Source organism: Aquila chrysaetos, chromosome 8, assembly GCF_900496995.4.
Source record: "Aquila chrysaetos chrysaetos chromosome 8, bAquChr1.4, whole genome shotgun sequence".
Lineage (NCBI taxonomy): Eukaryota > Metazoa > Chordata > Aves > Accipitriformes > Accipitridae > Aquila > Aquila chrysaetos.
This window is the reverse complement of record NC_044011.1, coordinates 34,308,741-34,330,418: the sequence shown is the minus strand read 5'-3', so window position 1 is coordinate 34,330,418 and position 21,678 is coordinate 34,308,741. Positions and strand designations below refer to the sequence as shown.

General features: G+C 44.5%; 1 protein-coding gene across 7 annotated transcripts in view; it reads right to left on the bottom strand.

Annotated features, from left to right (window-relative positions):
- The window catches only part of BCL11A (BAF chromatin remodeling complex subunit BCL11A), a 159,922-nt gene that overhangs the window by 96,056 nt on the left and 42,188 nt on the right, over positions 1-21,678 (bottom strand). The window contains exon 1 of one of the 7 annotated variants that reach the window (XM_041125152.1): positions 20,197-20,794. The exons of the other annotated variants lie outside the window; for them this stretch is intronic. Coding sequence (XP_040981086.1) covers positions 20,197-20,341 — 145 coding nt within the window. The 5' untranslated portion in view covers positions 20,342-20,794. Of the gene's footprint in view, positions 1-20,196; positions 20,795-21,678 lie in introns of those variants that run through there. 7 annotated transcript variants of the gene reach the window in all.

The following is a 21,678-nucleotide window of genomic DNA, read 5'->3' as shown; positions in this document are numbered from 1 at the left end:
TATGTAGCACTTTGCATCACTAGTGTCCATCGCAAAGAAGTTCATCTCTGTCCTCTCCCTGCCCTCTTTTTCCAGAGAATAACCAAGGAACTGAATGGGACTGCTTCCTTTGGTATGGAGCTCTGCCAATGCCAAAAGCACATTCCTCCAGTGCCTGCAAACTCGGTGACCTCCTCGAGTGCTGTGGGGGCAAGGCTCCGAAATCAGCTCAGAGTGCAGGGAGGCCTCTGCCCGCCCCAGGAGAAAGGCCCCACAGCAGGGCAGTGCCTACCCTGGTCTACGCTGGGAGCAGGGCTCCCTGCAAGCGCTTGGGGAAACCATCCATACTGGCAGCTGCTGCTCCCCGAGACTCAGCTCACCAGGCAAACAGTACAACAGAAAGAACAAAATAACTTTTTTTTTTTTTCTACTTAGCTAGAGTTATTTCATTGCTGTCCTTCAGCTTTATGCACCTGGGAACCCAGACTTTTTTTAACCTGTTTGTTCCGTTTCTTGCCTAACAGCAGTTCAGCCAACCTGCCCCCCGCACACTGCTCCTACCAGCAATGGATCAGACGGGAGAGCATTTCTGGAGTGCAGGGAGCCATTCAAACCAAATGGCCAGGTTCAGGCACGTGGAGGACATGAACTGGAAGATCTCGACTTGGAGCGAGTTTTGCAAGGAGCACGACAGGAAAGCTGTGAATTGTTACAGTTCCATCCCACAGGACAAGCACGTGTTAGACGGTAATTCTGCAATGCAGAAATTGTCTTCATCTGCCTAATGTCCGATGCTTTCTGCTCCCTGAAAGAATGACTTCTCAAAAGCACTGCTTAAAAATAATAACAATACAAGGAGCAGCTTTTCTGCTCCCTTGGAACTTGGCAGGAGTATAAATACGCAGTAAGGGAAGAGGGGAATTGAAAACTTAACAATAGGAAAGGGAAATACAATGGCATAAAAGTGGCCTGCACCCCTCACATTTTAATTTCCACCAATGCCCCTAGTAGGGCTGGGCACAGCAAACCGCCTCAAGATTTATATGCAAAGCATGTGAGCTCATTGCAATAGCTGTATCATAGAGCACGCCTAGGTGTTCTACACCTCACATACAGATCACCCCGTACTATTAAGATTCAAATCACCTGTCCTTTGTCGCTAATAAAAATGAAATATATTAGGGGAAGTTTGAATATAGTGGCTTGACAGAGCATGTCATGTCTCGCACATGAAAAAATGCTACAAGTACATGATCAAAAAGTAGCTGCCCATTTTTGTGGCATAAGATTTTTCTGTTTCAAAGGCCAAAATGCATGCTTTGAGACAAGGCAAGCCTGAACCCTTAAATTCCTATGGCCCCTAAGAGTGCAGCGTGAGGCCAACTCAGAACTCCGTGCTACGCTGAGAAAAACATATGTTTTTATGAGACACCCAGTTTTTCTTTTTGTTTTCAAGTGTGCAGAACGCAAGCAAAGCACAAGAAGCAGCACTGTAGGTCGAGTGGTCCTTCCCCAATTAAGAAGTTGCCACAGCAGAACACCACCGCACGGTGGAAGTTGCCAATATTGTCCTATTAAGGGTTTGTCAGTGTTACCATTCTAAGCCTAAGGCCTAGACCCTACTAAGGCTTTCTGGAAAACGATGTCAGCCAGGTAGATGAGCACATCTGAGAGCTGACAGGGCTGGTGGCTTTTTCAGCCTGTCCTGGGCTTGGTTATTCAGGAAAGCAAGAAGCCAGCCAGACTTTGGGATGCAAAGTGGTACAACAGTGCCTCTGCGTTACAAAGCAGTCCACAATAGACATCTGATAAGCAGTATGCCACTCTAAGTGAGAGGCAAACAAAGCGCAGGGACCGTCATTAAGGAACCACACACAACAGGTTATTTTGTTCTCTGTGAATGTCTTATAGTATTGACACAAGGATGGACATTGCCAGCTCCTCACCTGCGCTCAGTCACTGCTGGAAAGTGTGCCCCTCCCCTAATTGAAGGGATAGAACCAATTCAAAAAGGTATATTACAGCTCTAGGTGCTGGAGTCAGAAACATTTGTAAAGCCTGTTTGGTGTGAATTCATGCAATAGACAGCAACTGCTCCAAAAATTGCCTCCGCTTCTAGGAAAGCAGATGCTTTAAGCAGTTGCCAAGAGCCGATCCCAAGTAGCCTCTGGGAAAATCACCATGGACCTGTCTCCAAATCCACCACCTCAGCAGGTGGCCCCATTGTTGCTTTCTCTGAAGAGGCACAGACTGTGGGGTGCCCTCTTTCTCCTGAGCTCATCCTTGCTGAGATCAGGCTGGTGGCAGAGGGAGATAGAGGTGGAAAACTTAATGTGCCACTGCTTGTGCCATACCTGTTCTGTAGATAGGGTGAGGACTTTGATCCTCAGTACTGTCCATCTGGCGCCATTCCTGAGCAATAAAAGCTCACCCACAAAGTATTTTAAAGCAAACAGGTGGTGTAATGAATACCTTAAAACTCCTGTAGCTAGACAACAATACCAGAAATAGTAATTACTCTAAAAATACCCACTCAGTGAAAAGAACCCAAGTTCACATACCAGCTCCTTCGGCCAGCGGGAGACAGGACCCTGCAGAGGCTCTGTGTTCATCTCGCAGCAGGGTGACCTCTTGTGTCACTCCCCAGTGATTCCCGTGGCTAATCCAAGCACACCATCACACTTGCCAAAAGAAGAGGTGTTCCAGCAACCCTTGAACCTAGTGAAAATGTGAGCTGGCCATCATTGCGGTCTCTTATAAAGTAAATGGAAGTGTGTGCGTGGGGGTGTGTGCACTCACACATGTGTGCATGGGGGTGTGGGCTCAGGCATCAAATATTTTTTAAAAATAGGGTTCTACACTGTACTGCTTTCCTAAATCTTTTTGTGATCTCTGCACAGATCCTCTCCCTGCCTTCCTCTAATTTTAAAAAGCAGGGCCACTAAAACAACCTCAAGAACCAAATACTATCGCCGATTCCTCAGCACACATCATGCACAAGAACAATAGCTGAGTTCATAAGACACCTGGAAAAAAAAGAGTCTTTATCATTTAAGATCAGAATTTGTTTACAGGGGTGTTATTTAAACTGAGGAACACAGGCAGAAATCTGAAAATATGACTTAAAATTACTTTGTTGTTATCTGTATTCTTGTTCTTGCAGTTCTTTCTTTTTAGGTGACTTCACAGAAGGCAGGCTCAAGACAACCCAGGACAAGATGCCCTGTGGAGAGTTGCATCCTAAACTCTGAATTCCTTGATCTTGATTTTATTGGTTCAAAAAACAGACCCCCCTTTTTTACTTTTGAAACTGTCTGTTTATTGTATGAATGTAAAATAATTACTGAAACCAGGTGTATATAAGCATTGTGCCTAAGGAAGACTTACAGTACCTCAGAGAGAAAGAGCACTATGTAGAACCTTTTTTGGTTTTGTTTTGGTTTTCAGCATAGTACATTTAATTATTTCATGCCATTTTATATAATTTTACCTTTCTACCCTCCACCTAAAATGAAAGCAATATCAAATCATAACCTCCTTCTAGTACAAATCATACAGGTAAAAATTAGATCTGTTTTTTAAATTAAGCGTATCTTCCACTAAACTTACAGGTCTTTTTTCATGAAAGCCAGTGCTATTTACTGTGTGTGGCTATTTCAGTGAGCTAAATATTTATTGAAAGCTCAAAGCATTCACTGGCCTCATTTTCTCTAGTTGTTGCATTCAGATTAATAAACCCATTTCCTACTTAAAATGAAAAGAGAATTCAGAAATGTTTAGCATGAAGTGAAAAAAGCAGCAAGAAAATGACTAACAGATACCAGCACATTGCATATTTATTTTGTCCTGTCAATTATTTTTAAAGAATTCCCTGCTTATGGAGGAAGATTTTTAAAAGACCTGGACTATCAAATAAAGATGTCCACAAACACCGGCTTCCTCATTTTTCCTCATTTTGGAGAAAGTGAATACTGTAAGTTTTTTTTTTCTTTTACTTTATTATACTTTTGCCAGTGCTGAAAAAAAAAAAAAGTCACGTTTCAAGGGTCATAGAATAAACCTGCATAAAGAGTTTATGACACTACAGTGACGCATTTATGAAGCTAAATACTCATCAGTAGTTGCAACATTAGGAAATCGCCAAGATCAGATGTTCTTCGCAACACTTCAAAGCAGCAGCCAAGTATAAAGTTCCGTAGGTACCAGCTACTCCAGGGTCAGCAGTGACTCCAAGTAAACACGTTCGGAGGCTTAGACCTGGAGGTGATTTCAATGTGTTTGTATCCAGTCATGAACACACAATCACCTATTGAAAGTGTCTGGCTTGGAGCACAGACAGATGGAGAGCACAGAGGTTAGTACAGCCAGGCCTCGGACTGACCTTTGCAGAGACAATTAAATCAGTCTGACCTTGTTGTGAAGCCTAAATTATATCCACAGACCCCCAAATAATGCATCTTTAATACATCACTGCCCTCTTTTTATCAGCCTCCTTACCTCGAGGGTATCTTGTTTGCTAACTACTGATGTTAAATTGCAGCTATTTAGGCTTGCATTTGTGACCTTGGTGGACATCTTGTCAAATTTTTCATGAACACTTGAAAAAACAGAGAAATATTTATATAGAGAGAATATATAAAAGTAAGGTCTTGTTTCACTTAGGCATAAAATAAACATGAATAGGAAAAGAAACCTGCTTGAACTGGAGGCCACTGTATTCATTGTATAAGTCTAACACAATAGTAATTGTATAATTCTGAGCTTCAATATCATCCATAACCTATCATCTGGACAGCCTGGAAAACAGAACGGTGCCACATAACAGGATTTCCAGTATCTTAGAAGCACCTTTTCTTCTCAGAGATTTTTAATATTTCAGGATTTTTTTAAATTCAAAATAGTACTAAGAACAGAGTAACCCCCGTGACACCTGTCAGTTTTGGTAATACAGACCTCTGGACAGAAACAATACCGAGTCTACAGGCTGGGATCTCAACTGGAAACTAGCTCCGTCAGACTAGGAAGCGTTTAATTGGCACTTCTGTTGACTGTAACAGCAGAGGAGCCCAGTGGAAGTTCAGGGGAACTGCATCCCTTCCCACCGGCTAAAAGGCTGCGTTTTGTGGTTTACTGTTGTACCTTAACCCGAAAAAAAGGTGCCTGGAAAAAAAGATCTTAGTCCAGGATGTTGCTTTCCAAGCACCCTTATTCTAAGGTGCATTGAGTTCCTTTTTGGCTTCTCTTAATTGGAACAAAACTTTGATTTAAACTACAGAAACAAATGAGGTTTTGTTCCTCTGCAGATAGTTTGGGATTTTGGCTCTGCCACCGTCTGTCTTTGTAATCTTGGGCCAGCCACCAAGGCCCACGACAGGGAATCCTCTGGGAATCTCCATATAGAAAGCTGTGACTCCACAGGCTGGCCATGTCCGCCATCACACCACTTCTGGGAACACTTTTCCCGGCAGCGGTAAGCTATTAGGGTGGCTGACCCATCTTGTGGAATCACACCTGTCCACAGATGCTTCCATCCCAGGTTTGGCACTACCACCTTGCTGACCTCATTCGGCTCTCTAAACCAACAAAAAAAATATTTGCTGCCTTTTGCCGAGACAGTTTTCTGCTGGTGTAGCAAGCTGTATCAAGCCAGTGAAGGGAGAGGTGAGCACCAGGAGCAGCACACAACAAGAGCGCACAGCTGCAGGGTGGAAAAGAGAGCAAACCAGTGCAGTACTGATTTAAATCAGCTACAGAACCACACCATTAGATTAAACTGCTGATGAAGGTTACGTTTGGTCTAATACTTGGCACTGAGGCAGCTGAAATGCTGGAACACTATGCTTTCTCCCAGCTTTGCTCTGCAAGAGGAGCAGACAGATCAGTAATTCCTTAAACTGAGAAAAGCCCAAACCATCAGAACTCTGCTATTTGCATTGCTAAAGAGCTGCCCTCCAGGGTGGGCTGCAATGATAACACTCCTCAGACACACTGTTAAAAGTAGCATTTATATGCTAAAATAAAAATTAATATTTTACCTCTCCCCATCAGATTAAACAGTTTATTTTCAAAATAGATGCAACATGGCATGCTCCATCCCAAACTGCCCACTATCAACTCTTCAGGAAGTTCATTCCTTACCCCAGAAACAAGCTTTGGGATCAAGTCATCCACTCGGCATCCTGCAGATCCCTCACTGCCAATACAGGCAGTCAGTGTCCCTAATAGTTTCGCCTGTGCTGAGGGAAACCTGTCCTCAGAAAGTGACAAGCGTTGGTCAAAGCACCGGCCCTGGACATAGAAGAGTCACAACTGCATGCAATGGAAACTCTATGTTGTTACTTTAATGGGGCTTCTCTAGCTTACAAGCCTACAGGTTCTACCAAGAACCATGTAGGGATAATCTACTTGAAAAGCACAGGTCTGTGCAGCCCATGGAGCTGTGCTGTTTGCATTTTCTGCCTGTAAATGTGCTAGAAATCCCCATAAACAGAAGTTTCATGTTGCCAAAAGCACACTGTAGAGCATGAGCACCAAGCTCAGCCATGTTTCCTGCAGATTCTTCCTGATATTTTAAGGGTCTTCCAGATAAATACAGATTCCTGTATTTCAAGGGACAGGACCAGCAGCTGACTACAACAGCAACCAGTCAGGGTCTGTCAAGTCCCCCAAAGCCAAGGTTACTGCTGCTGTTGCTGCCACAGAATGAGTGCTTGGGGTGGCTGCTGCAGCCCAGGTTGGACGAGCAGCTCCCTTCTGACAGCAGCAGTCTTTCCCCACTTTCTAACCTCTGACAGCTCCAAGGTCACCAAGCCTGGTCCCAAGATCTCACGGCTGAGGCAGCACAATTCAGTCTTGCCAGCCCTGCTGAGGAGTCTTGCTCCAGCTCTGACCCCACTACTCTTAGTTCTTCCTCCTCTTACATGTGGTTCCCATGTAGTTCTCCACAAGGTGTGTAGAGCAAGGAACAGAGCCCCCGGGACCGAGTACATACCTCTGTGTTTGCCCAGCCATGGAAGAGATAATCACAGGATGGAAAGGATATGGGGGAGAAACAGGCTGGGAAAAAAGCCTGTGACTTCAAAATCATTTAATCCTCCAGGGCTGCAAGCTCAAGTCTGATCTAAACAGTCATACAGGAAATAACGAGTACAAACTACTACCTACTTCCTTTGGCTATACAAAGCAAAAAAGCAGTGATAATCACACTATTTGATTCCGTGATCTGATTCCTGTGTTACCTTATTTCCCGGAGACTATAGCTCTGCGTACCACAACATGCCTGTCAAGATGTGGATTTACAGGTTACACTGTAGTAGAACCTGCTGGTTTTCGGCTCCAATCGACATTTACTTGTCGGTACATGCCTGACAGAGTTGCAGTCCAGATTAGGAAACATTTGTTTATGCCCCAAAATCCCCAACATATTTTTCCAGCTCTGTTCCCAGTGCTGAGCTCCATGCCACTCCAGCTCTCTGGTAGTCAGCTCTCACACTGCTTCCTAGTATAAAATTGATTAGAAGCAGCATGAAATGTCATCAAGCTGACCCTCGGGAGGCTAGGCCCAAAAATAACAGATGGGAAAAGTGGCCTTTTGATTAAACTTTCAATTGCCAAAAACTGTACGTTTCCCCTCACCGTGCATGTGCACACACGTTGTAAGTCAAGATAAGTCTACATCAGCTGCAGACACAAGAGTGAATTTAGTATAGACCTATTCTTAACAACATTAGTGTTGCTGAAGTCAGCAGGACTGTTGCCATCAACTTCAGCAGGGGCAGGAAAGGGGTCCTTTGTTCCACTTTTTATTTCGCATCTCTTTCTTCCTGGTGTCGCTTAGCTGATACCAGAGAGAGGATGCGAAAGTAACGCAGAGCAGGCCCAGGCTGGCTGTTCGTGACATAAGAGCTGGTGGTGGGGGTGGTGGCAGCTTCTTGGGAAAGCAATGCAGATTTTCAGGCATTCTATGAAGCCCATGCCAACGTGTTTTCTGAGTGGTGTTGGGTTAGTGCAGTTTGTACCTTTCCAAGGAGCCACAACTTTCAAAAAATGACCAAAAAGCTCCTCTGGTAAGGTCCTGAGAGACCCAGGCCCCACTGCAAGGAGACAAATGAACCACAAAAGTTTTTGGTGGGAAGAAAAACGGCAAAGACAGACAGACATCCTTATGCACACCTATACTGATATGAACCTCTGATAATACAAATTTGATTTACATAGTCATATATTTATATGTCTGACTGTTCCCATTTCAAAGAGCCTTATTACCTAAATTGCTGCAGAATAGCCAGATGCAAAGGAATGAGGGAAGGATAGAATAGCAGACTTTGGAACCTGAATTTCCAGGCCTGGGTAGTTTTGCCACAGTCTTGTTTGCATAGGTATTTCACTCTATCCTAGAACTGCCAGCTTACATCGAGCCACTAGTACATATAGCATCTACGCTAGAGATTGGTAACAAAGCTGCTTGACTACGGGTTGAAACACAAATGTTTATGTCTTCAGGTCCAACATTTAGAGCTCACACCTCATCCAGGTAAAATCTGTGATATCTAGTTACAGGCCGTGAGCTGCTGCCATTTTGAGAACAGCATACATCAAAATTTATCACTGCTTTCACAGACACTTCAGTGCTGTCCAAGACCAGAACCTGCCTCTGTGGGGCTATGCCTGGGCCAAAGCAGGATCCTATGGTTACTTTTTTGCATGTCAGCAGAGCCACAATCAGTCTAAAACTGGTTTTGAGGCCTACAGATGAATGACAAGAGCCAGGCATTGTAACAAATAACGACTACCATTATTCTGAAAACAGGGCTTGAAATGAGGCAGCAAGAGCTAACATGATGTATGGTGATACATATTCATTCTACCTCTTCTCACTCACACTTCTTTCTTTTCAGAAGATACAGAGACCTTTTTATCTCAACCCCAGCTGTAGTTCCTCAAAATTCGAGGGCAGCTCCATTGATACATTATCACTTTTTTCTACACTCTTTTTCTCTCTCCCACTGTCTTCAACCACTGAGTTTGCAATGTGTATAATAAATTGAAAAAAAAATAGTTTCCAAAAGACTTCTCTAGTAATTCTCAAGGATTACCAAGTCCATTATTGAGAGGGTATTTGGGAAGTGGTGGAAAGAAAGAAGAAAAGTCACACGTGCATGGTAGGGCAGATCTGTCTTGAGCAGGGAGTCAGGATTCAGTCAGTGCAGTACAGCATACCTATGCGGACCCTGCATACCCACAGCAATTTAAGGTAATATTTTGGTCACCAGGTGGAGACCCCAAGTACACAGTGGTTTAAGACCAGATTTCTGAGAGGCAGAAATTGGAAGCGCGTTCTAGGGCTGTTGTTTAACATTCTACGTATGTGAGATAGAGAATGAAAGAATAAGAATTATCTTAAAATCCCTGCTAAAGCATGCCCTGCTTTCTCAAGACAACCTCGAGCTTTAGTAGTTCAGACAGATTCTCTAGCTGACAATTAATATTAATGGGTAGATTTCACAATGTGGCATTATCACACTGTGAGATGGGTGGGCATACCATCTGGGTTTTGGCAGGTATTAGATGTAATCAAAGGGATTACTTGGCTCAGGGAGAAATAGAAAACCTTGGGTTTGTTTAGGCTTTTTCTTCTTTTGTTTGGATGCAGCTCTAGGTGTACTTAACTATTTTCCCCTTGTCCTTTGTTTCTTGTGATGAGCGTTTCAGAGTTTACATGGGAAATGAGAGCCAGAAACCAAACATATTGTATTCGTCGGAGTCCGGACCGATTTGCCCGAGAGCCACCCTCTTTCTCATGCATTGTTGTTTTGGGATCGATTGTCAGCTCGTTTAGGGGTCCGCTGATGCATTTTAGAAGGTTAAGCTGCGAATTTAAACAGCGAAGGAATTAAAGGCAAAATATATTTAGACAATCAACCAATCAGACCTTTTTCAAGATGCAAGCTGAAGAAATCAGGTGTGTGAACAGATACACACTCTAAGAAATAGACTTTGTCCTCTTCTTCCCACAAAGCAAATACTAAGTACCAACTTTCCGGGGAGGGGGAGGAAATTCCCCCTCCGTCCCTTTTCCTCTTCCCAACTCAGCCACAACAAGCCTCCGAGCATCAGCAACACTAAAGGGAGAAGGTTAACTTTTAAACTTTGGGAAAGCTATTGATTTGGCAGCCTTTCTCCTCTCCTGTCTGTGCCCCAGCTGATTGTAACTAAGTAATCCTCATCAATCTGTGGTAATGCAGGACCATGTTTATTGCTGTAGTAGTTAAGTTGTTGTTAATTTTACACTAAACGGTTGTTATGATGATGAATGAGTAGCTCGGGCTGCCACCCAGGGGACTTCAGCCCATACAACCAACAAAAGGGAGATCGCAAAGGGAGGACCAGGGAAAAGCCAGAGCGCCCGCTCGATAACTTTTTGCAGGACCTTAAGAAAAAAAAAAAGGGGGGGCGGGGGGAGAGAGAGAAAGGAAGGAGCTGATCTTCAGGTTTTTATTTGAATTTGGACGCTGTGGGGTAAAAGGTGCTGCCTAAGTGTAATTGCAATTCTTTTACATACCGAGTGGGATCAAAGAGGGGAACGAAAGTACAACGATTTCCCGCCCCGGCCCACTCCGGCCTGGCAAAGCAACTGATGGGATCCTGCCCAAAAGCATCACGCTCATTTGCTCTTGAAAAAATTCCGTCCCTCTCGGGGTTTTCCTCCGGCGTGAAGGTTCAATAATGCTGCAAACGAGCTGCAAACGCCGGGCGCGAATCACCGGCGAGCCTCCGCCGCCGCCTGCTATTCTCCCCGGCGAGAGCCGCTCCCCGCCCTGCTCCCCGGGCCCCTTCTTGCCCCCGGCCCCCCCTCCCCAGCCCCCCGCCGGGCCCCAGCCCGGGGCGGTGCCGGGCGGCCGGCGGCAGCGCGGCCTTTTGTCCCGGCGCAGCCGCCGCGTCCGCGGGCAGGCGGCGCCCCCGTGAGGCCGGAGCGCAGCACCGCCGGCCCCGCTCCGGCTCCGGCCCCGGCCCCGGCGCCTCCTGCGCGAAGGAGGGGGGGGAAAGGCGGCCTCGGCCGGCGCTGCGGCTTCGGCCGGGGCTCGGGGGAACCCTGCCCAGCGTGCCTCGCAGCCAGGGCGGCCCCCCAGCCCGCTGCAGCCTGGCCCGCTGCCGCGTAAGCTCCTCGCCGCATGGTAGCCCCCACGCCTGTCCTCAGGACTCCGGGGTCCCGCTTGGGCACAGAATAAAGTTGGGAGACTGACCTACATCTGGATCAAGCGAATCCTCAGCCTGAGCAGTGGACACTTAACTAGTGCTCTTACCCTTGAGGAATTTTCCTCTCCGGTGGATGACACTGGTCAGAGAGTGGCAGAAAACAGAGGGGCAAGCTAAAGTCCTCCCGAGCTGAACAAGCCATAAATCCCGATACAAAGGAAAGTTCTTCCAGCACCACCTTTTTTGCTCTTGTAGGAATATAGCAGAACTGGGAGGCTGTATCGACACTACTCCGTTACATGCTGTTTCTTCCCGCTCCAGTGCACCCTGTCCTTTCCCAGAGGAACTCATGCAGAATCTGGGTATATCTCATGGTGCAATAGCCCACGGCTGGGCTCAGGGAGCCCTGGAACATTTCTCACCCTGGGTTCAGCTTCAAACACCCCCTCGAAGCAAACGCTAGTAGATCGAACAGGTTTCTCGGGCCCGCAGCTGTAACCTTGCTGTGGTTCATAGCTCAACACTACTGGGAAGAAGCACCCAAAGCCAACCCTCCATCCCCAACGCAGCACACCTGAGGCGCACATCTCGCTGAGAATCTGCCTCCAAGGAAGATGTCCTTGGAAACACTCATCAAGGGGGCCTGCATAGACTCTGCGCAACAGCTTCCTAAGCCACGCGCGTTTATCCTGACAGTCCTTGCACATCAGCACACAGGAGACACTGCATGTGTTGTGCAAGACTGTTGAAGTTATCAGTGTACCCTCCCCATGCCAGATTATAAGATTACTAGACTGAGAAATAATTGGGATTGTGGCAGGTTAAGTTTTATTTCCTTGCCTCTCAAGTCTGATTATGGGCATGAATATACAATTTTCCAGCCATTATCGGTCAGCTGGGTCAGGTGGCATTGCATTTCCATTCTGTGTCAGTGCTCAGATTGAGCGAGAAGAATGAAATGTGGCAATTTAAGCCGAGAGGCCCGGGGGGGGAAATAATGAGAGAATCTAGGAGCTACAGAGGTCCCTATGAGGGTTCAAGGACCAGCTCCCAGCTGGAGAAATTAGAGGCCAAAGTCAGAACTTGAACATTCTAAGTTTATCAGGCTCCCCCCTCCTCCATTCTCCTTTCATTTCTTCCCTGCCTGCCTCCCCCAGTCATTCACTAAAGGCCTGCAGGAAGAAAGGCTCCATCAGGCCACAGAAGAAGTACAAAAGAATACAACCACCTTTCTGGGTCAGAGCCAAGTGTGTTAGTGGGACAGCAGCAGAAACACATTCAAGAGGAAAGAAATAGATCCTGTTCTCCAAAACAAGAAAATAGTCCTAATCTGGGTTTTTACTTCCAAGTAACAGCCAAACACAGGAATGTTTTTAAGGGTGTAATCAGAAGGTAGCAATCAGTAGGTCTTATTATGTTCTATCCCTACACCCTAGAGATGGGAAAATATACCAAAACACGCCTTCTGAGCCCAACAAAAGCCATAACCAAAGGGCTCAAGTTCAAGAGAAACTTAAGCTATTTTAGAAGATTATTCTAAAGAGTTATGTCTCACAAAGTCAATATAGGATTAAAAAAACCCATCAGTATCTCTACTGGAAAAATACTGTGCCCATTTTGCCTAAATGATGGTGCTTTTTCCCTGCCATGACAGCACCTCCGTAGCTCTGATTCAGCATCTATGGGAGTCCCCCAATTCTGACGGGTGTCCCATAGCAGTCTGCAACTGCTGGGATTACAGTAAATAGCTCTATTGCCAGGTGAGCTGTTCCTCAGTTCCAGTGTTCAGACCCCAGGAAAGCAGCTCAAGCCCGTGAAAGTCAGAGAGGGCCAGAAGACAAGATTTCAACTTGCTCTGACCTTGGCCCAACTCCAGACAACACTAGGCTTGCTCAGTAAAGCCCCGGAGGCTTTTCTGAGAGACCAGAGCTGGGCAGCTCAGAGTGATGGTGTGTTCAGGTTACACTTCAACATGGACACATACCCTAGAGCCTGAATTGTCTGGATGAAAGCCAGATGTGGGGGAGTCTCATAACAGGAGAGTACTCAAGAACCATTCTCAGGATGTTAAAGATGTCTTTGTTTCCCTATCACACAAACAAAGCAACTGGAGAAGCACATTGGCACGTTAAACAAGAGTACCATTAACTAGGTAATTGTAAGAAATCTTTGGTAATGCCACCCATCCTAGTTTTCCATGGTCATTAGCATCTCCAGACTCCCAGCCTAGTAAAACAATCATCCCTCTCCAACCTCTTTGCAACTCCAGCTCCAAAGGGGCTATTACATGAGTGCTCCAAGGGCTGGAAGAACCTGTAAGCCATATATAGCTATCCTATACTTTCCATACCTATAGTGAACACTAAGTTGGCATATAACTCAAAGCATCACCATGGTAGCCCTCTCCAGATACTGCCACCCAGTCCTGTGCCGAGACATAATCATGGTAGACAGGATTCCCCCATGAAAGCCAACACAAAAAAAAAAAAAAAAAAAAAATTATGGATGGCTTTGAAAGCTCAACAGGCCATCACTAATCCTTTGCACATCCACCTAGTATCCATGCTGAGTAGGTGAGATCCATCCATCTGGGATTGAGAGGTGTCTGTTACAGATGAAATGCATCATCACAAGTACCAGATGAGTAAAGCATTCCATTAGCATGCTCCTACTCCTTACCTTCAACACCACAGTCCAGGCACTGCTCCTCTGCATTGTGAAACTACAGTATTTAGACTCTTGCAAATTTCTTTGATAGTCACTAACTTTGACGTTATCCATGCAATGTTTGTGAAGATGGTCTGTTTCTGGTGCAGCCTATCAATTCAAAGCAATACCTGCCTTAAATACATGCCCTGTTTACAGATTTAAAACTTAATGGGTATATGGAAGAAGATCAAATATAATTTAAAAAACAAAACAAAACCAAAAAGCCACCATAACTCTGGATTACAAACAGCAGATTATCTTGTGTTCTCTTAGAACTTCCGTAAAGCAACAGAATATGCCATTCTCTAGGAGAACAGCAAGAAATACTGCACTTATGCTGCTTTAGATACCTAATTCTTCCTGGACCCCCCCCCCCGTTGCACTCAGAGAATACTTCACAACTGGCAACAGCTCACTATTCAGGCCCTGCCATACGGTCACCTGCCTGACTCCACCTGCCAGCTTTATCTCAGTGCAGGAGAGGACGTGTGACAGGCAACCTTTGAACTCTTGTTCCCCAGTTATTTCTAAGGCCTCATCACATCAGGTGCTGAGCAAAAAGACAAACTTCTGCCACAAATTGCTTGCGATACAATGTGTTCTTAAGGCAGTGACCAATGTTTACTTCCTGTTATGATTAGCTGCAACTGGACTACTGAAAATAGACAAGCACATCAGCGTTCCTTAAAATTAATGGGTAATAAACAAAACAAGTGAATGCTAGTTCTTCCTTATTGACATGGCTGTACCTGTTCTGACCATGCTGTAACTACCTTACGCTGTAAGAGGAGTGCAGCTCCTATGCCATGTAAGGCCTTGTGGTACCCTAAACTGTAAGAGGACACACAGAGCGCCCTACACAGTGACAGTCTTTGAATATATTTAATCATACAGCACTGGTGTTATTGTAAGAAGGAAAAAGCATGAGCTGGAACATATGATATTCAGGTCTTTTCACAGATCCGCCATTGCTTTGAGCAATTCACTCAGCTAACTGCATTTATTTTTTTCGTCCCTGATTGACATGTACCATGTATGAAGCCAAAAGGACCCAATTCATGGCTACCCTGGCCTAGGATAGGGTTCCTGACTAGATTATCCTTTGTGCATATGTATCTGTGCTCCCACGCAGAAGACCCTGGCAAAAGGCATAATCATGTCAGTGACAGGTGGGGAGAAGGGGCTGCTGGGTGGTCCTACCCTTAAATTATTTGCTGACTGCTTTCCTAGGGACCATGGCAACTGTGGCATATACAAGAGAATCCCTAAGGATGGCACTGAATTGGGTCACAGCCAGCCACTTGCAGGGGAAGAAAAAGGGAGAGATCCCCATGTTGGCATGGGGATGAGGTGCTGTTCCTGTTCTGTTGGGGCCAGAAGCATCTCTGGCCCCCAAAATCTACACTCTAAATTAAGGGCTACTATCCATCTGAAGAAAGGGGGGGCGGGGGGGGGGCGGGAAGGAAGCAGTAGCAATACTAAGAGACCAGGCATTTATTCCTGGCTCACTAGCTCTTAATGGAGATAACAATACCTCACTCCTTGACAGCAAAGCAGGGAGACTTAATGCATGGAAGTTTGCCAAGTAAATTGAGATCTTTGTACAAAAGGCACTTTAGACATGCACAACTTCTGGCTTATTAAAGCAAAACAAAAACTGTTCACCTTGAGGAGTGTTCAGAAATTAGGAGCCACAGTTCCCTGTGGCACAGTGCCCTGCATGATTATTTAAGCTTGCACACATCCAAACAGCAATGCTTGACTTGTTTAAATACCTAACATGCAAGGTGGAAAACAGTAAAGATGCAGGAACACTCCATCTCTTCCACATAATTTGCCAGTCATTCTCCAGGACCCTGCTCTGCTCCTTTTGAGCAATGTCTAAGTCGTAAAACAAGGTATTGCATTGTAACCTTATCACATACTTGTATCTAGTATAAACACATATACAAGAAAGGAAGGGTTGCAAGTAAGTGGCCTATTTAGAAAGGTCCCAGAATACTTTTTGTGCAATTTTCTTCTCACTTCCCCATCCCTCCCTTCTGAAATGGCAGGTAACCCGAGCGAGAGCAGCGTGTGAATTGATTTGGAGGCGATCAACGCATTGGTGTTCATCTCTGGCCAGCTGCCGTGTCATTGATTGCCTCAGGATCGATTTGCACACCATTTCCTCTCAGGACACCTGCCAAGTCAGATGGAGAGGGAACAATGAAGTGAAAAGAAAATTATGTATTTGTGGTAGATACTTTCACCTTTCTCCACAACTCCCTCTTGGGAGAAGTTGAGGGACCTGGACAGATTTCAGTGCTACTTTTTGCAAGTACTAGGAGAGAAGTCAGTACAAAAAGGGAAACAGTAGGAAATCTCCCCCCGCCGCCAACAACCCTTCAACAAGAACCACCTACAAAAGTTAAAGAAACTAACATTTCTGCCTATAACAGAGGCACAGCAGGCCAGAGCACATATATTGGCTGATATATAAATCTTTTATGGTACTATGCTCTCGTGCACCAGCCATGGAGGACACAGGTTTCCATTTGCTTACACCTCATTTAAAAGGGGTACTAGAGTACTCCAACACTTAAGCATTTCACAGATATCTACTACCAGTGGCAATGACAATTAAAAAAAAAAAAAAAAAAACATACAGAAAAAGTATGCTCAGGACAAGTTGCTGGAGAGACCCTCTGATATCTGTTATACTGTATTGGGTTTGCATGGCAAGGTTTTGGTGGCGGAGGCGGGGGGGCTACAGGGGTGGCTTCTGCAAGAAGCTACTGGAAGATTCCCCTATGTCTGACAAATCCAAAGCCAGCCGGCTCCAAGACAGACCCGCTGCTGGCCGAGGCCGAGCCAATCAGCGATAGTGCTAGCGCCTCTGTGATAACATACTTACAGGGAAAAAAAAAAAAAAAAAAAAAGTTGCTGTGGAACAGAAGCTGCAGCCAGAGAGAGAGGAGTGAGAACATGCGAGAGAAACAACTCTGCAGGCACCAAGGTCAGTGAAGAAGGAGGGGAAGGAGGTACTCCAGGTGCCAGAGCAGAGATTCCCCTGCAGCCCATGGGGAAGACCATAGTAAGGCAAGCTCTGCCCCTGCAGCCCATGGAGGTCCATGGTGGAGCAGATATCCACCTGCAGCCTGTGGAGGACCCCATGACAGAGCAGACAGATGCCCAAAGGAAGCTGTGATCCCATGGGAAGCCCATGCTGGAGCAGGTTCCTGGCAGGGAACGATAGAGCAGCTCTAGTGGGCACCTGACATCCAGCCAGGGTCAACCCACCACATATACTCACTAAGATTGTCTATTGGTTGTCCTCAGTGGAGGAAAAAAAAAAAAAAGGCTTCTAGTCAGGGCAGATAAGTCAGTCTGATCAGCAGTTGGGATACTGTCCAAGCCAGAAGTTAATAGTAACATGGCTCATGTGAGATGTGTGTGCTGCTTATGTATCCTTATTGCCTGTGCTTTTTTCCTTTGGAATCAGGGGGTTCCAATATAGCAAACCAGCCAGTTATGTCATTTCTTTCATCTGATTGTGACCCCCTTCCTCCATGTCATTGCTGGTCTCCTGGAGATAGCAGGACTCTTTTTACCAAGTCAAAGATTTGTTGCAAATTGACACAAAAGCTCTACAAGGTGGCACTTACAAACACTTCCTGCATCAAGAAAGGTGAGAAGTTACTCACCCATCTTACTTCAGTTCTCTCTAGTGTCACACATCAAATTATTTACTTGAATCCTGGATAACTCCAAGTTAAACATATCCCATTTCTACTGTCTTTTTTTCAAACACAAAACAGTGTTCAAATTGATTCACTACATTCATTTCCAAAACCCTGCACAGATTCTGGCAACATTTTTCCAAAATTGCTGCAGAACTCAATTCCCATTATCAAAACTAGCCAGTGACTCTCAAAAGACCTGGTTTCTTAAATCACTTTTGAAAATGGGTGTTAGGCTCCTAAGTCAACAGGAATGCACTGCATGTAACACCAAACTGAATAGGAAGACCTAGATCCCAGAGGACAGAAGCAATCTTAAAGCAAATAAGTGCATTAATAAGGGAAAACACCATTCTGCACTATTACACAAGATGCTTTGGAAGCAAACTCAGACTTAGAAAATTCCTAATCTGCAGACTGCTGAAAGTAGGAAATTATAATCCAGACAGCATCACTCTCTGCCTACCACATTTTATCTTTTCTCCCTAGTGCATCTGCTATTCATCACCCTTGGAGACAAAAATACTGGGTTAGAAGGGAGTTTGGTTTGACATTGTAGAGACATTCCTATGCTCTTGTCTGTTGGGAAATTTAATTTTCACAACATATGTGAAATAGGTGTTATTTTTCCTTCCTAAAGAGTTTGGAGAAACAGGCAGAGTAATTAAAGGTTACACTTTCAGATACTGTCACTATTATAGTTATTACACAATACAGTCATACTATTACAGTCACCACAGTGTTGTGTTCCTCTGGTTTCAGTTTTACCAACTGGAGACGCTTGCTTTCTAATTTTCAGGTACACTGCAGGCTTCTAGTGAAATTTGGGTCTGAGTAGCCATCTGTTTGAAAGTGCTAGATAAACTTTGTTTTGTTATCCTATTTTCAGAAGAAATCAGCTTACATTTAAGCACTGCCAAACAAAAGCTGGTACCATAAATTGACCAGCAATTTACAGGACCTTTTGTGTCTAACAGAACCTGCAGAATGAAAATAAACTTTAAAAACTGCAGTGCTATCAGAGAGTTTTGTAAAGGCCCTGCCCTCAGAAACCCAATCCATTTATGACAGTGGCTGGTAGGCCCCAAAAGACATTACTCTGTACACTCAGCCTTTGGGTTTTATGCCATTCAGTGCTATTGACAGACAGGGCACAAGTACTCTCTGCCCATACTGACATTTTGAGTTGCAGCCAGGGTGCAAAGGTGCTAGAACACACATTAGCACAGGACTCATACTGTCTTCTTTTCACAGGTAGGATTGAGGGCTTGGGCCCTTCATCTCACCACACTTCAGATATTCATGTAAGTGTATATATACACTTACACACATGTTTATGGGTGTGGGTGTATACATATATATATAAGTAGCCCACCCACCTCTGACCTACTGTCTAGATCCCCTTTAGAGACCATGGGGAAAAACAAAAAACCCAACTCTTGGAAATGTAACTCAACCTAATTGAAGAGAACACATAGCATGCTCTAGAAGTATTCCCCCCCCCCCATTTACTAAACAGGGAATTTAGATAATAAGCAGAGGTATCAATACCTACAAAGCAGGTGTCCACATTTAGTCAAGTGACTCCCATCCTTTTAGGCTCTTCTGAGGTAATCAGTTTCAGAAAATAAAACATTCATCACCTGTTTCCAGGCAGCATGTCACAATAACACTTCTTTCTGCTCACCTTTTCCCTTCAGGCTCTTCTTGGTCCTTTCCACCCCACATAGATTACAAAGGTAATGTTCCTTGCCGTTTGCCCCAGTCATTTTACTCTACACTGTGAATTCCTCTAAAATCCCCCACAGTTTCATCACATCATCTTCAAATGCCTTGTTCCCAGCTTCCAGTTTCCCCATCTCACTTATTCATCCTTGTCTCTTACCATACAGCCCCAGCACCCTCAGTTCTGCTACTAAGCCATCATCAGCATCACACACAAACAGCCACATGCCTGGAAGGTCCTCTCTCACCTTTGCCCCCTCCATAAACTGATCTGTAAGGCCCTGTTCTTCCTCCACAGCATAACACAGGACTCATTGCTTTTGTAACATCCACGAAAAATTGTTAATGAAGCTAATAATGAAGATGTTATTGACTAGTTAGGTACAATCAGTCCATATTACACAAAGTTTATAAACAGCAGGTAAAACAAAAAGAGCCACTGAACACAGTGATAAGTGATTTAGAAAATCTCATTTTTCTGAGCTAAGAAAAAACCCCCCTGTGCTAAGCATCTATCTTCTGAAAAATTAAGCTTTTAAAGAAAAATACATCTGGAAACCACCAAAAACATCTGAGGTGACCCCACAATAGTACAAGTGATTTTGAAAATTTCGGTTACAGCAACTATTTCTAAAGAGGAAAAAGAAAAAATGTACTTCTTCAGAGTACCGCCTTTTCTCCATTGCTTGTGTGTCTCTTATGCCTTCTAGACTGAGTTCCAGACACATGAAGTAGGAATGAATAAATCCTTAAAGTTAGTTTTTCAAAAATAGGTTGCGAAGTCATGACTTCAGCTTTCCTCAGTTCCAGTGGATTGCCCTGGTTTTTTCCTGAAATTTGGAGAACTTTGTGAAGAATAACTAACCTGAAAACAAAGGAGACTTCAGAGGAGGCTGGAAGACAAGAAGCATTTTGAAGATGGAGTCTGATAGAAAACACCTGAAGGCAGCTAGCCCAAAAGGCAGAGAAGTGTGGCCACCACTTCTCTCCACAACAGGATACTGCTGCATGCACCAACTGGAACACAACTTCCTTTATCCTGGTGGCTGCTGTATACTGATATAGATACATTTTAATTATTTGTTGTTTCTCATTCCAGCATACTAACACTGTGTCTTATTCCACCTTTTGCTATAACTTCAGTGGAGGTACATACCTAGAAAGGTTAAAACTCCTCTCTGAACCCAGGTTCAGATATACAACCCCAGTCCTGCTGCAAACACAGCAACGTTAAGAATGTGCAGTCATGCTACACTTAAAAGTGTGCGGCTTCTCCATGGATATATTGTGAAGAAGCACACTGTGCATTGACTCAAATGTCAAATTAGTAAGTAGCTCTGCGTAAGCTTCCTCCATGGCTCGTATTAGACCTGCTATTTTGATGTATTTTAGGTGTTCTACAGAAGAGTTATTTATAGAGTTGAGGTTCCAAGAAACATGTTCTGTACCATAAGCTTTTGTTTCCTGCCGGAAGAAAAGAGGTAGTCTTTCCAAAACAAAAGAGAAGTAATTTTCTGACATTCAGAGCTTTAGCTGTGGAATTGAAAATAGTTTTTACAAATAAACAATCCCATTGAATATAGCTGCTTTGAACTCAGTTCAGAATACAGTTCAGTGTGAAATACATCCATTCCGTGAAACAGAAGAAAGCAAACATGGATGGGTAAATCATGATGGATTGTGAAACAGAGGGAGCTTGCTCTGCCCTTTGGGATAAGTAAATCTTCACCAATCTCCCCCTTCATTCTGGTCATCTCCAGAGGGAAGCAGGTCATGGTGGTCTGGTAATTTCCAAGACTAGAAGCTTCTTGCACACTCCTGCTGTCTTCAGAAGGGAAAAGGTTTTGAGAAGTCTTGTCTCCTCCCTCACAGCAGAAACAACATAGCCTGGTGGCCACCTCCATATATCTTGTATCGAGCTGATTTGGAACATACCAGGACATTTGAAAGAAATTATTGAGCCCCTTCTACTTCTTCTGTGATGGCTTGTTTCTCAATGCTATTTGTAAAGTTGAAAGCTAACCACAGAAGGGAAAGGGATTCATGTAGGCACTTTGCAGATAATCTACTGAAAAACAGCTTGTACCAGAGAGTTGTGGGGGTGGGAAGGAAGGGTTAACTTTAGAGTGAGAGGAAGTGAGCTCTCACTTTTTTTTTTAACAGTACAGCTGTCCAGTGCAGAAATATCTTACTCCTTACAGATGTGGCTATGACTGATGCAAATCTATTTCTCTATGTTCAGCCATGTCCACACAAAACAGGTAGTGCTTTAATTGTATCACAAAAGACCCTGTGAAGACAGCAAGGCCAGTGACAGACAAATTCTTCACAATCTGAGGACAGTGCT